At 41.0% G+C, this 15,323-nt stretch overlaps 2 protein-coding genes across 3 annotated transcripts; both read right to left on the bottom strand.

The window, feature by feature from the left end:
• Positions 1-442: 442 nt before the first annotated feature.
• LOC130167004 (histone PARylation factor 1) lies at positions 443-4,650 on the bottom strand. Its single transcript, XM_056372908.1, has 8 exons — positions 4,521-4,650; positions 3,459-3,642; positions 2,716-2,902; positions 2,404-2,502; positions 2,055-2,208; positions 1,420-1,507; positions 940-1,112; positions 443-767 (listed from the first exon to the last, which is right to left on the bottom strand). Exons 1-8 carry the CDS (start codon positions 4,557-4,559, stop codon positions 633-635), a joined length of 1,059 nt encoding a protein of 352 aa, XP_056228883.1. The 5' UTR covers positions 4,560-4,650; the 3' UTR covers positions 443-632.
• Positions 4,651-5,510: 860 nt separating this feature from the next.
• pde5aa (phosphodiesterase 5A, cGMP-specific, a) lies at positions 5,511-15,052 on the bottom strand. 2 transcript variants are annotated; one of them, XM_056369829.1, is made up of 20 exons: positions 14,601-15,052; positions 13,686-14,370; positions 12,826-12,915; positions 12,583-12,663; positions 12,410-12,499; positions 12,119-12,271; positions 11,956-12,023; positions 11,690-11,838; positions 11,142-11,317; positions 10,974-11,024; positions 10,554-10,700; positions 9,755-9,883; positions 8,309-8,403; positions 8,058-8,145; positions 7,554-7,654; positions 7,371-7,448; positions 7,221-7,284; positions 7,068-7,142; positions 6,233-6,316; positions 5,511-6,082 (listed from the first exon to the last, which is right to left on the bottom strand). In XM_056369829.1, the coding sequence occupies exons 1-20, from the start codon at positions 14,879-14,881 to the stop codon at positions 5,951-5,953; spliced, it is 2,817 nt and encodes a 938-aa protein (XP_056225804.1). In that variant the 5' UTR covers positions 14,882-15,052; the 3' UTR covers positions 5,511-5,950. The 2 variants fall into 2 exon arrangements, 1 of the variants encoding a protein (XP_056225804.1); XR_008826669.1 differs by lacking the exon at positions 7,221-7,284 and having other exon boundaries at positions 6,026-6,082.
• Positions 15,053-15,323: the final 271 nt, after the last annotated feature.

The following is a 15,323-nucleotide window of genomic DNA, read 5'->3' as shown; positions in this document are numbered from 1 at the left end:
CTGGAAAGAATTATTCCAATTTAAGTACCGTCACAAGTTACCAGGTTAAGTGAAAAACTGAATCCATCTGATCTATTCTATATGTAGTTTACCTGATCAGTGTAAATAACTGCTAATGACTGTTGGGACACGATGACTCAACTGGCAAGGTAGGGATGTCTTTCACAAACATGTCATTATACTTTTTTTTTAATGGGAAACACTGCCCTCTGTCGCCACTGCAAGGTATTACACCGAAAACACAATCCTGTCCTACAAACAATCTTTTATAAGATTGCTGTTGGTTTGTCAGTGTCCAAACCAACAGCAAAATATATTCTTTGATGATCCAAATCTAAAAATGAAACTGCTGGACGGTATACACAACAGCTGCTGCATAATCTAGACGCAAGGTTTGTTTAAGGATTCACTGAGACCACCTTTCATACAAAAATTGGACAGGTAAAAATATAAAAATACTTTATTAGACATCTACCTTTTACAAACAAAATATCATTGAACTGGTTCCAATCAATGACAGCAGCACCAAAACCACCAAGAAACATTAACAATGACAAACAACAGAAGACAAAGACACATGGTGGGAAAAGCTTATAAGATCAAGAACTGAAATTAACTTCGGAGTCTTTTTTTTAATGTGCAGAGAGTTGGTCCAGGTTGTCATGGCTACGGCTTGAGAGGTGGGCCTCCACAATTTCCCCAAATAAATTTCTCTTCAGCAAGCTGTAGGCCATAGGCAGAAGTTGCTTGATTACCTTGTGAAAATACTGTGGGGCAGGGTGTGGGGGGTGGGTGGGTGGGGGGCAGGAAACCAAAGAACAATAAATAAATTTCTTCCAGTCACATTACTACAAAATCAATTGACAGACATTGGGTGTAATGAAGTGAAATATCAGAGTGTGAGTATGGAAGGATAATTATTCATGTTCTGAGACTTACATGAGATCCGTAACAGAAGAGGTCTATTCCTAGCTCATAACCCATGCCATAGTCACACTCATCGTTGGCAAACTGAACAAACGTGATCATCTCCTGGAGAGGTCCAAAGGCTTTGACACGCTCGTCATCATTCTGCGCTTCAGCAATTGCCTTGCAGATCTTTTTGAGACCAGCTAGGTACATAAGAATAATGAGGGGAAAAAATGCTAAGAAAAACCATGAATTTAGATTATTAACAGACTTGATTTCCATTTAAGCAAAACTAAAAACAGCTTCAACTGTAATAGTATTTTTAAACATGCAATCTGTCATTCAAGGTGGACTATTATAAATATTCACAAAGTTGCTCAAATGAAATCAAAATGAAATCATGAGCTCACATCAGAAACAGAACAATCGAGGGAAGAATCACCAAAGACAAAAGCGGCAAGGGCCCCTTGATGATCACCAAGGTTTAATACTATGTGTACGTAGGCTCACCATCCGTTTCTGGCAGTTCTCTGTATCCTACATCATTTTTGTCTACAGGCACAACAATGCCGGCACCGTGGAACGTCTTGGTAACCACCTGTGGTGTGACAAGAGGTTTCTCATTGTCTCGTATCAACTTGAAGCACCTTATTTAGTCAAACATATTGTTGTTTTGAACACACGACCATCACCACTTTAAAATAAGTTATTCATATTTTTGCCAAATGCTACTACGGTTTGGAGCTCCATTTTGCAAGAGGGTTGTGATTAAATTAATGGATGCTTAGTTTTATTGCATTATGGCAACGCAGTGGGTTGAGAATGAAATGAAGGAAGGAGGATGGAGGATAGGAGGATGTGACGGGGCTGGTAATGTGTCCAAAACACTAATAAGGTTATACACATGAAACCAACATAGACTCTATTTCAAATGCTTGGGGTGTACTTGCAGGTGTCCTCTACATACTAACTTGCATCATATGGCAAACACAATTGAACACAGTATTGAATTGATACACTGCAATGCTTTAAATTTTCAGTCCTAGGGACAACATATGAGGTAAAAAATTAGAAGAGTTACAAGTGAGTTTTAAAATCAATATAATGTGGGTAAATAAAATAGTTTTCTCCATTGTGTAAGCTACCTTCTTGTCCCTCTGCTTCATGCCTTTGGTCTTCTGCTCTAGACACAAACCCAGAGTCTCAGCCCTCTCTCTCAGTTTTGCCTCCAAGCTTTCTGAAGCTTCTCCCCCTGCTTTCTTGCTGCCCCTCTCTTTCCTCTTCCTCAACAGACACAGGCTGACCGAGGAGGGAACAAAGAGATCAACAGTAGGTAAGAAGACACACATGGAAGGGGGAAGATAATGAGGAAAAAACATCTAATTCAATAATGCTCCTCTGCTCCCACACATGTGAAGATGCACACACGCAATAACGCAGATGATCATATATCATATTATCCTATGTGGTGAATATGTGGTAGTTAGTACTCACAGGACAGCAGCAAACAAGTTGTCCCCCATCTGTGTTATAGTGCAGCCCTTCTTGGCTTCATTTTCCCCGACAAACGAAGGGAAGGAGTCTGGAGTATCTCTGGTGGATTTTTAGGAAAAATCAAATCCAGTAAAAATAAATCAGAACAACTCATGTTTCCATATCAACATCCCCTCACTAGCCAGACTGTGTTCTCTCACTGTAGCTGGGAGAGTACCTGTTAGTAGGCTAAGTCTGGTGCAAGCTGTAACATTGGAATAATAGCACTTATACTGACTCAGCACAGATCAAATACTTCATTGTGTGCTATACCTGTAATAGCCAATGTGATGCTGGCTGTTCTCACTCCCCTGAAGTATGGTCTGAAACTCTGGTGGGTCATAAATATACCTCCAGTGAAGATGGAAATTAGGCTGAGGATTCTTTGACTTTTTGTGAGCTCCAGCCAGAATGTCAAAGGGACCAACCAGCTGCAAACCCAGTGCGTCTGTCAGTGCACCTATAGAGATTAACATTCATAAAAAGAATACATTGATACGACATGCAGACATACTGACAAACGGATGCAAAACCTAAGAAAGCTCAAGCAAATGGTCTAAGAAAACAAGGAGACAGTCTGCTTATGTTGACCACGTTCAGGGCCGTCATCTTCCTGAACAACGCAGAACATCACAACTTTGGAAAGATAATTAACAAATAACTATAATGATAATTACACTGGAAAGCTTCCATAATTTTATTGTCCTTGCATCTCAAATGTTTGGTGGTGATGATGAGCATGAAACTGCTTCTTCATGCTAAACTAGCAAATATAAAGGCAACATCAAACAGACAGACTTGTGTAAAGAGTTATCTCAGATGTTGGGCTGGTACTGTGTATTTGTGCATCCAGCCCATCCATCCAGACTTTCCATTGGCTAAGCATCACTAATCCCAGTGGCTCCATCCTGTTTCCTCTATGTCTACATACAGAAGAATTGATTAAATGTCAGATGCACCTTCTGCCCTATCAGTGTTATTGTAAAAAGATATGGTGTTAGTGTAGAACAGCGTACCACGGGGATTGTCAGGACAAAGCTCCTTGCAGAAATCCCAGAAGTGGTACAGGTCCTCTGGCATTTGAAGCTTGTACAGTTGCACCATCTCATCCCGTTGCTCTGAATCCACCTTTGACAATGGCACAGCTTTGGATTCATCAGTACGGGCTTTCTTCGAATCCCTATTGCCTGTACCTGACTCCTAAAGAAATGTATTGTAGGAGAGACAAGTATGTTATACTGTCTATACAGTACACCAAGCTATAACTAACACATTTTAGCACAAGCGACAACGAAATAAACTGACTGGCAGTTGTTTCCAAAATGTTATCATCACCTCCATATCAACGAGGGTAATCTAAATATCAGAAAAATACCTTTCAGTATAACACAAAATCAGCAGCATCATAAACTGCAGCTTTTACATAAGTTGAATCAACGCCTCTCAAAAACAGTTTGAACAAACTGAACAATACCATAAAGGTAGGATTTATTGCACAGTTGTTATTGAACTGAATCGATAAACTGGCAGCTGCATTGCATAAGGCCCTTATAAGTAAGAGCTATGGTCAGTGCTCTGTATGTTAAAACCGGCAGAGGAGTATGAAGGGACCGAGCTCTCACACAAGTTATGTTAGCAGTAAGGGCACTCATTTTTGGCCTTTATGGGATCAAACCACGAATCAAATCCATGCACCCACGCTTCCCTGCAGCAGACCACAGAGAGGTAAATTAAAGCTAGCTCACATCGCTAAAACAGATATACCGTTATGACTCAGCACTTCTCACTTGTGTAAGTCTGCGGTGTAATGCAATCACCTTTCAAATGTTATGATATAAACTGTGAACGTCACTGCACGAGCAGCTCTGCGGCATCAGTCAGCAGAACTGCTGCCATGTTGTCGTCTGACCGCTGCTGCTCACACAGCGTGTGCCAAACTGTTCTGCCCACAACGTTTAACAGAAGCCGCTTAATCTCTACTGTTGCCAGACGCAACACAGCTTTTATCCTGGTGAACCACTGTTTGAAACGGAAATGTCTGCGACCCAACCAACGTGGGGAAAACAGCGTAAATTTACCTGAATTGATTTGGGTTTTCTTTTTGCGCGCCCTGTCATTTTTCTTCCTCTTGTCTCTTCGTCGACTTCTTCTTCTGCAGGTCGGACTCCGCAGCAACCGCGCCGCGTTAAAGTACACTACTGCCCCCCTGTGGCCGGGGATGCTGACTGCAGCTGACAGTCTGTAGCATTTTGTAAGTTTATGAGGACTGGAAATAAAGTATATAATTGGAAATGATCATGGTGATGAAAGTGTGTGCTGAAAATCAATGTAAGAGTGAATGTTAACTAAAGTTCTTGGCATTCTGGCTCAATGACCAAATTTATTTGTTACAATTTAAAGATTTAAAAATTTGTAAAAAAAAAAAAAAAAGAAAAAGAAAAAGAAAAAAACGAATACGTCAGAACAACCATCAAACGCTGAAAAGTAGTGCGCCAAGAAATTCACAGCACGCAGTAGGTATCTAATTTTCAGAAAATCCAAAAATGTATAAGGCTTTTTAAACAACACTGGTCCTACATGGTGGCTCAAACATCACATGCTATAATGCATATGTAGGATTATACTGAAATACTGAACTGCCACACAAACAGAATTAATATGTCTACTTGGCCAAAAAGCTCTACTGATAAGGTTTGCGATAATACTGTAATGCATTACAGGATACTGTTCTGAAAATATATACTGTAATATGTGTGGTGAACAATAGATTTCCCTGTAGCTTTTTACTTTCATGAAAATAACACAAAATTTCTTGTCCGCACTCTTGCAGATTTTCTGGCTAACCTAGCAATTCTGACTGTGTACATTTAATTGCATTAGCACAGTGTCATAGACCAGTGTGGGCCTGTGGCAGTGGTTCATAGTTTGTCTCTGTCTCTGAGTATTGCATGGTCTTTAAAACAAAACAAGAAAATGCAGTGAATCAAATGTTGGATGTAAAAAATAAAAAATCTCAAAATGCTAGATCCTGATTTGATAAATATATGGGAACACATAAACAAAGGGACTTGAGACGTAAGTTTTCTTTTAAGTATTTTCAAATCTGGATAAACATTTACAAATCTTAGTATGCATTTGCAAATCTAAATATACTGTACATTCATAAAACATACATATGAGGTGTGAGAATGATCAACTCCATGTTGCAGACTTTCACAGTTTCATCTTTTAAAAGTGGGGAAATGTGAGACTTGACACTGCTGACATGGTTTATATACAGTAGGACATGCTGCAGCATATTCTTTTAGCCAGTTGTCTAGGACATAACTGCAGCATTTTTACATTAGTCAAGATTATTGTACATCCTGTTAACACATTTGGTAGTCAAAGACACAAATTCAATGTTTAGTAAAGGTGAGTCCAAGAGAGGAAAGAGAGAAACTGGCGTTTGTAGGTAAAATTATTTTTTGCTGCCAACGTTAAGTGTCTTCATCTTCTGTCCGATCCTCTATTCCTCTGTCTGTCTCTCTTCCTCATTGGCTTCGCTGTTTTCTTCCTCAGTAAGACGCAGCCAGTTTTCTCTGTTCTTCTTACAGCCACTCAGCAGCGGGGAGCAGGTATCAAACAGTCTTGTTACAGCCTGTGCAAGAGACAGAGATAGTGAAGAAAAAACATGTGACAGAGACAAAGACAGAGAAAACGGCAATTAGAGCGGAGAATAAAAGAATAGAATAGCAGCGAGGACATTGTTATGGTTCACATGCACATATAGTGCGCAGCAGTGACACACCTTGTAGAGTGGATAGCAGATCTCATCGATGTATTCAACTTGCATGCATGGCAGGCGGGTGCTGTTTTCTCTGTTCATAATGTCCTAGTGAAGAGGGAGTGTAAACTGGCTGTTATAACAGTAGTACTATTTGAGAGGAGGCCAGATCAAGGTCCACACAAAAACTATAGCTATTTACATTTTTTTTTTTTTTTTACTTTAAACCTAAAAGAAACAAAGAACATTTAAGTTAATTTGCTAAAATAGAGAGAAAAGATCAATCAGACTTTATATTACAAAATAAAGCACCATGTTGTACATCGTAAGTTCACTAAACATAGTTGATCTAGTCAAAGATGGTATGTTTGTGGTTCTCAAAGTGGAACCTGAGAGGCAATAACAATCCATGAAAAGCCTTTGTGCAGTCTGTATAAAGGCCATATGGAAAGAAATATACACAGATAAAATCAGCCCTGATGTCACCGTGACGTGACCATCACCTAAAAGACATTCCCTTTGGAAGACAAACCAGTCAATGTGTTTGAACAGCAAAACGACAGCTGGACATATTTCTCCGTCTCTTCTCTATTGTTATCAAGGTTGGACATCCACTGGGTAATGTGGTTAAGTGATGTAGTATAAATTTAACAATGAGAATGTAACTGGGATTCAAATCTGCTTGAAGGACTCCCCAACATGAAAAGAGGCTGCATCACTGAGGTAAAAGAATTATTTTAGGATCAATATGACCATACAGAAAAGTGTGATAAAAATGATGTGACTGCTGCGATGAATAACACTGATGTTTTTAATTAATTCAGGATTTATGATTTAGCATTTTGCTAGCAAGACTTACAATAGGTTTGATTTTGAACTCCTCTTTCTCTTTGTCCCCTTGAGCGAAGAACTCCATGGCAACCAGCCTGGCAATCTGTTTCGGATAAAAGAGCGAGGTTAAGGTTGTGATGAAGCGAGAGATGACGTGTGAAGTGTATTTTGTGAGACCTACCCTTTTTTGTTCAGGCCAAGGCTTTGTGATAGCAGAGAGGTCACTAGCCGTCATTAACATCGAACTGCGGGGGTGAATAAATATCTTAAAAGACAGCCCCCTTGCACATCATTATCATATGTCCCTGCTATTCATTTGTTTCATTCTCACCTTAACAGCTCTTTTTGTTTCTCATTCTTCCAGCTCACTCTGCTTTTCTTAGCCAGAGAAAAGAACTCATTCCTTCTCCTAAAAACACAGCCACGAAAAAAAACAAACAAATCATGTGAGTTTAAACAGGTCTGACACACGGCTTGACCTACAGGTACTTTGACATTTTATGTTTTAACATACTCCATGTACACGGTCAGGTCAGTGGCGAGGATTGCCCTTTTGATCATGTGTAGTGCAGTCCTGTGGTCTTCTGCAGAGAGACCGCTGAGAATCTGACTCCCCTGGGAGAAGATGAGAGAGATGCAGAGTGAGAGAGGGCAGTGAAGGTGGCGTGCAGACTTAGTGATCGCCACATACATGCAGAGGCAGTCGGGCATAAACAAAAGCTCTCTCTCTCTCTCCACTGACTGTAACTCGAAAACAAAAGAACAAAGACCAGTTGAAGGAATATTTTAATGCAATAATACATCTCTCTATCTTTGCTTTGGCAAATTGTGTGCATGCGCGTCATGTAAATAAAGTTGAATTTGAAAAACAAATGGATTAAGGTAAAGAGAAAGAAAGACATAGAGAGCAATGGCACAGCTCACGGATGTACATTCTGACACACAGGTGACTCATAGTTTGATGGAAAAATGAGAAATGGGTCAGAATGAAGGAAAAGATGAATGGTTGAGGTCTTACAGTGTTGTTTAGGATGAAGAGGCACAGATTGTAGTGGTGGTTCTCAAGAGAAGAGTGTCCATATAGCTGAGCTAAAGGCTGTTGACTCCTGAGAGAGAGAGAGAGAGAGAGATTATACTGAATATAAGAAAGCAGTGACTAACAACTGATATAAATAACCAAAATAATATATGGAAATATATAAATTATTCAAAATACATATACATTATAAATAACCATGTATATCAATTTGAATATCAAACAAAATGTACCTTTGTATATAAGAGTTACTGACTCCTCTGTGGTCGAGATCATGATTCAGAGTGGCTATCATCAATGCTAGGATCTCCAGACGGGAAAAAATAGTCTGTGATACAAACAGAAAGAGATAGAGACAGCGAATTAAAGGTAAAAAAAATGAAAGTCTTTACATTGAAGTTTTTTTCTTTTGGTACATTTTTTAAAAACAGTAAGTAAGGGAAGGGGAAGGCACAGCCACACATTCTGTCTTATGTGTAAAGTCAAGGATCTTTAATCAAGGATAAAAAACTGTACATAAAATGACTGTACACTATGTCACAAAGTCTTCCACAGAATTAACCCATGAGAAAAAAATGGCACAATACAGGATATGAAGATAGTGTATTGCTTTGAACCTGCCGAGCTGGGTGAAAAGAAAGGAAGTGAGAGGACCTCAACACTCCACTTTAGAGGTTAAGAGGTCAGTCACAATATGGATGATGATGTACAGCTGAAACAAAATAACCTACATCCAAAAGACCATTAAAATGTCCCAAAGGAAAAATCTTAAGTGAGAATGCAAACATTGGAAGTTAATTTCTGTCCACAGCAGACCACAACAGATGTGATTTATTGAACCCAAGAATCTAAAGATGTGGAAAACCTCATGAATATGGGGATACAACATTTCACACTTTAATCAAATGTGCACGAATACTTTTGAAATAAACAAATGACACAAATGCCAACGTGTTCTATCAACTGAGTGTCATTCCAACTCCTTAACTACATCAATCCGGATGAAGTAACTAGTTTCACAACACTATAGTTCACAGTCACAATTAATCGTGTCAATAGCGGGAGAGGCTAAAACAAGCGAGAGGCAGAGGTCAGTTAAGCAGAGATTTAGGCCTGTGTGTGATCCCCATGGAGAGCAGCTAAGAGGTTTTAGAAAGGTCTAAAATTAATCCTCTTTCAAATAATTAAGAGTGCTCTGTACTGCAGAAACCCTGCAGTCCTCGAATGACTCTTCCACAAACTTTACAATGGCTAAACCTCAAGACTTCATATCGTATCAAGTCATACATTTGTCAACTGTCAACTGCTACTGATACAGTTACCCATGGTGAATAGTCACCAAAATGCATCATGAGTATGTTTTCCTGACTATATTTGAATGAGGCATTAGAAATACCTGTTAAAATTCTTGCCACTTTTAAACATTTAGCTTATTATGGTTATATAATATAAATAATTATAAAAAATATAATCGGTGCTATATTTGCTCACTGGCCACTAGCACTGCCATGCTAAAACGTTAGCACGTTCTGGTCATCTGAGACTAATTTTGAAAATTGTTTTATTAATAAAAATGAAAATCAGCATGCAAAGGTATATGAAAACATATATTATTGTCTTTAAATATGCCAGTTTTTTGGTAGTGACAGCTGTTCACATTAACATATGCATGCACTGACCTGGAGCTGGTTTGTGGCCATGAGCATAGCAAACATGCTTTGCGCAGTGCACAGCGCATGGTTCCAGTTGTGATAAGGCACGTTGTTCCTGTAACCACGGCGCACAGTCAAGATCCACTGGCACAGACTCTGAGGGGAAGAGACATTTACAAAAGGTGTTAAATAACTGGTAATAATAAGTATTTTTTAGGGATCATTTATCATGATCTCAATTCAATTTCTAGTGCGATTTGCCAACAGATTAACAGCTCAAAACCCGCAACATGTTGAAAAAGAAAAGGAATATTTGGCATATCATTAAACTAAATGAAACCAATCTCTAATCCATATTCTGGTAATACCATGTGTTGTAGTACTCGAGTCCAGGACTTGAACTTGAGCACTGATCACTTAGACTCAGACCCAGAGTTGAGCATTAACAGCATTCGGACACAGAATTTGGAGATGAGAATTTAGACTTTTTTTGTTAGAAGTGCATTTGTTTGGCTGTTATGTGACATACAGTAAATTAACTCACTTTGAAATGACAGCTTTGTCATTTGTGCTTTTTTCATTTGTATGCCACTAGCACTTGAGCCCATCTTGGAACTCGACTCAGACTCAACCTTGATGATTCAGACTCAGGTAATGCGGACTCGACTCGGACTCGACTCAGACTCTAACTCTGGCTCGGACTCAGACACTGGGGACTTTAGTGACTTGACTACAACACTGGCACCATGGTTTAACAATAGCGCAAATATTCTCTACCAGAACGACTGCTTTTGCCAAGAAGCCAAATTATTCGCAGGTCAGTTACCTTGTAATCAATTTTAAAATCCTGCACTAAATTGAGGTCCAGGAACATACGGACGGTGGCCTGTGTGGTGAGGTCCTCTGGCAGGCCAGAATCAGAGAAATGAAAGTCCAGAATGTGCAGTTCTTTAGCAGAAGGAATGGTGACCTCCTGAAAACAGAAAACCAAAATACCAAAAGCCATTGATACACAGATATCCAATCACTCACACCCACAAGTAGAGCTGAAAGTGGACCAACCCTCTCCCTACCTCCCGCACACAACACACAGGTCAGGGAAGACATCTAACTGGTGTCACCTTTGACACCCACAGACAATGACAGCAGCAAATAAAGATGTTTAAGTGGGTAGAGCAGTAGTTGTACATTAGCAATGACGCCAATTAATTTTTTAATTAATTAGAGAGGCGAGGAGAAGAATCACCTGCAATGCCTGGATTTCCTGTTCTGCTGCTGTAATGTGATAGGCAAGAACCTGCGGGAAAGAGGAATGAACACACATAAACACAGTGTTTTAACGCCTAAATGGGTTCCTTTGACTATAAGCCAAAGATATGAGCGCTACGCTAATAAGGTAAGGTAGTTTTCCCACCTCCTGTGTGACCTCTATACTGGCCCTTCGCTCCTCAGTGATCTGCACGGCCTGAGCGTACTGCAGGGCCAGGCCGCAGTACACTGCCAGGTCTTCCAGTAGACGCTCATCATATTTGTTGAAGGCTTCCATGTCATCTGAGTCTCTTCTGCATTTGTTCATCAGCTGGCACACCGCTATAAGAAACAATATAGAAACAGAGGCATGACAGATGTGTAGTATGAGGAGTTTTCAGAGGCTTCACATCTTTAGTCTTTGTGTCAGCTCTCTGGTAGGACCAGTATAAGAGAACTGTATCTGCCTGTATCTCTTCTGTTTATCAGCATATGGTAGTTTTCAAGGGTTAAATTAAATCCCTGCCTAATAGTCCTAATCACATTACCTAACAAATAGCTTCCTTTTTTAGGTTGTCAACACCACACAGCATCTAGTATGTTTACTGAAGCGAGCATGAATGATGTGTGTTTTAAGAAGGGACAGACTTTATAATAATTTGGCATAAGAAACCATGAGTAAAATGACCATTGCCGTATCAGAGAGTAGCTTACCGATAACATTTTCAGACCTCTCGTTTCTAACAGGGCAGCAGATGAGGCTCTTCATTGATCCTTCAGAACTCTCCGACATATTAAGTGTCGCCATAGTGACCAGAGTTCGAAGGGCATATGATGGATCTATATCACTGATGTCACGCTCCCTGAAAAATGATATGGAACCATTTTAGGATATGTCATACGAGAATGTAAGAAAATATCATTTGGTTTTGTTCATGTAAACTGTCGATGAGGACTTGTGGCAGAGTGCAGGCCAGTACCTTCTGTAGATCTGGCAGGTTGATCCGAGCTCCTCGCACTCAAGGTGTATCACTCGCGAGAATGAAACCTGAAATAAAACCACCAGAGGAACAGAAAATAAGTTTGGAAAGATGTGATGCATGACCAAATAAACAGAAGACGAAATCTAACAAATAAGCACACCTCTTGCGCGATGACCGAGGTTTGCGAGCTGGGGATGAAGATGGTGCAGTACTGGGCATGTGTGAAGGGCATGATGGTAGCAGCCATCTTACTCAACAGAACCTCAAAGGAATGATGCTCCTTTGACAAAACCTGTGCCATCTCAATCAAGGCCTGACACAAAAGCATAAAATACTGTTAGTATTAGTGTACCAGTGTGTGACAGGTTCTTAGGATATAACCACAGTAGAAAGCAGCAAATCCTGATATGCACACGTGACTATGCAGCTGGATCGTGTCTTATAACGTTACCTCACTGCGTTTGGCCTCCTGTCTGGAGCTCTCGTACAGCTGGACATTGTCCAGGACCATCCCCAACACATCCATATGATTGGACAGCACCTGGCCAAACCAAATTCAAATTTAAGATTTTCATAATTAATATCTAGCTTTGTTAGAAAATTAAAGAACCTCCAGGTCCTCACCTTTTCATCCATGCTGGTAAAAGCAGAAACCGATCCATCTCCTAAACTTCTCTTATTGGTCATTACCACTACACCTACCACCTGTGCACAACAGAAAACATTGAAACACTGAAAACATATTGAAAAACAATGAGAGCATCCATATGTTTACTGATCAAATCATACATCAAAACAAAAAAACACACACACACACACACGCCTCTTGAAATAAATGAAGAAATGATAGGAATGTAGGAATGCTACCTCTCCCCTGTGCTTCCTGATGGGCACGCTCAAAACAGTCCTGATCTTGAAGTCTGATGATTGATTTTCATCTAAGACGAACCTCGGGTCCTGAGGAGGTGAACAGATTATGTGTCACTGCTCATGATATTTCGTTAACAAGATGCTTTTTGCATTATTGTGTGTTAAAATTCCTCTGTAATTTGGAAGCAACAGACATTAAAATCTCACCAACAATTTATTAATACTCATGTGTCCTTAAGCTACATGATCACTATTGCTCATCTGCTTTAGACTCATCCGGCCAGGAATATCCACATTTCTCGCTAACCTTGTTGTCAGAGGTTACTAGGAACTACCCATCCACACGCACCTGACCAGGGATTACCTGGTGTCAGACTCTGCCAGGCACTGGCACTGATTCCTAATCACATTGGTGATGGCGAAAAGGAGGGGTGATGTGGGCACCTCCTGTAATTCCTCTAAAGAGCTGTGCTGTCCTCTCTCTTTTTGTGGGTGTGTGTACGTTGGCATGTGTGCAAGGGAAGAACACACTGTAGCCTAGTAGAGAACATCACCCTCTCAATAATCAGAGGTTAATCAGCGCAAGAAGTAGCTAAAAGGATTAGAAGACATGGTCCATCTGGGACTCCCTGACATGGCCTCAAACTCCTTGTCATCATCTAAAAAAACTGGTTGTCAGGAAATAGCAGGCTGATTTAATGAACGGTTCTCATTTCTGATCTAAAATACCTGGGCCCTGGAGAAAACTAACAATTTTGTCATGTGTAGAAACTCGTCTGTTATGTGTTAAGCAGACCTTACAACAGAATGCAGAGTCATGAGCCATCTACAAATAATGTGCCAGTTTATGCTTTTACCTCTGATGTGTCTCTCAGGTTCATTGGTGACCCTGTGGCCAGTACACATCCCATGATACCCTTCAGCAGATCCAGGTGCGCATGGCTGCAGATGTCGCCCTCGCTCAGGCATCCCAACACTGTTGGGGAAATCACCTCCTCCAAGGTGCTCCTTCCACCACACTTCTTTACCAGAGAGAGGGAGCAGACCTCAGCTGCCAGCAACTCCCCAGCATGCAGGACAGCCCCCTGGCAGAGCTCTGCCACAGAACTCATCCAGCTGAGACCCCCTCTCAGTAGCTCCATCATCCATGGGCAGCCCTCACCATGGCCACAGGCTGCAGTGTTTATAGCAATTGGATGCAGAAGCTGAGGACAGTGGGACAAGTCAGGAGAGCAAGGGCAACCGGGAGAAAGAGGACGACAGGGAGAAAAAGAGAAGCGGGAGGAACGAGGGGAGCGTGGAGAGCAAGGTGAGTGATTGCCCAATACATCTGGACTGCAACGATCCATCCAGTCAGGGGCACTGAGATTGGAGGCGAGGGGTTTGATCCTGTCTGTTAAAGATGAGATGTTCAGGTGTGAGTTGGTCAGTGGAGATGAAGTTCTGCGATGACGAGCCTTCATGAGCAGGTCAGAGTGATCAGAGCTGCTCCTGGGAAAGCTGGGCAGCAGTGGAGCTCCCTCTGCCTGATGACCACTGACCCTGAAGTCACAGACAAGACACATCAAGCTACATGACTAATTTGCTGGGAAAGCACAAATCAAAACACATACAATTTGCTTTTGTGGAAATTAAATTGTATGCACTGCTTCATTCCATTAATATTTCTAAAGCGACAGTTCAAAGTCATTAACAATAGCAATAAGTGCACAGTTTTACAAATGCATTTTCATTCTCAGCTGTCATTAGTAATGCAATAAAAAATATCTTACGCTGAAGCTCTGCGTAAAAAGTACGCCCTCGTAAAGTCAGAGTGGTCATCCAACCATGCTTCCACCTGGTCGCTTCTCATACCATCTCCAAACCTCCTGCTACGCGTCTTGGAGCGGGGGCTCCACAGCGGGGAGAAGAACCAGCCCATTCCCTTCCCCATGGGCTGCTCGCTCACCCTTTCCCTGCCGAAGGACTCCTCGGTCCCAGCGGCTAGAGATGCCCCGAGAGTTGCGCGGCCAGGTTCCATGGACTGCAGCGCTTCCGAGTGGAGGCAGGGCATCCCCTCGCTCAGGTAAAGCGAAAAAAGATCGATCAAACTCAGGTTTTTGGTTTTTTTTTGCCCGATAAGCTATGTAGGAGAAACCCCTGCCATGTGAACAGGAAGTGAGGCAGACTCAAAGTGCCGTGCCAGAGAGGAGAGCTTAATTGTTAGTGGAAGAGCCCGTGGAAACGATTGCGTCAAGGTAATCCCCTGACCTTTATTTAGCTGAACTGGCCCCACAGGTTTATTCGTTAAAGGGATCCGATTTAAATTTCACTACAGAACTAATTAACTCAGGCTTTGTTGCACAATGAATTGAATGGCTGGTTAGTCCTACTAGTTTTACTAAGTGCTTCTGGCTACCTGAAGAAGGTCCGAGTTTCCAGATACATTTTATTCATTTTAGACTTGTATAGAAATAAATTTAGGCCATATGAACTAATATCACGACATTTATTGC

This window comes from Seriola aureovittata, chromosome 3 (genome assembly GCF_021018895.1).
Source record: "Seriola aureovittata isolate HTS-2021-v1 ecotype China chromosome 3, ASM2101889v1, whole genome shotgun sequence".
Lineage (NCBI taxonomy): Eukaryota > Metazoa > Chordata > Actinopteri > Carangiformes > Carangidae > Seriola > Seriola aureovittata.
The sequence above is the reverse complement of the archived record's forward strand: the minus strand, read 5'-3'. Positions and strand labels throughout refer to the sequence as shown.

Excerpts from the sequence above, each read along its gene's own strand:
- LOC130167004 (XM_056372908.1), bottom strand. The coding sequence starts at position 4,559 with ATGACAGGGCGCGCAAAAAGAAAACCCAAATCAATTCAG. Across the intron at positions 2,209-2,403 it reads AACTTGTTTGCTGCTGTCCT|CCTGTGTCTGTTGAGGAAGA; the intron begins GTGAGTACTAAC and ends CTCCTCGGTCAG. Across the intron at positions 768-939 it reads TCTTCTGTTACGGATCTCAT|TATTTTCACAAGGTAATCAA; the intron begins GTAAGTCTCAGA and ends CCTGCCCCACAG.
- pde5aa (XM_056369829.1), bottom strand. The coding sequence starts at position 14,881 with ATGCCCTGCCTCCACTCGGAAGCGCTGCAGTCCATGGAACCTGGCCGC. Across the intron at positions 12,664-12,825 it reads TCAGGAAGCACAGGGGAGAG|GTGGTAGGTGTAGTGGTAAT; the intron begins GTAGCATTCCTA and ends TGTTGTGCACAG. Across the intron at positions 9,884-10,553 it reads ATTTTAAAATTGATTACAAG|AGTCTGTGCCAGTGGATCTT; the intron begins GTAACTGACCTG and ends TCTTCCCCTCAG.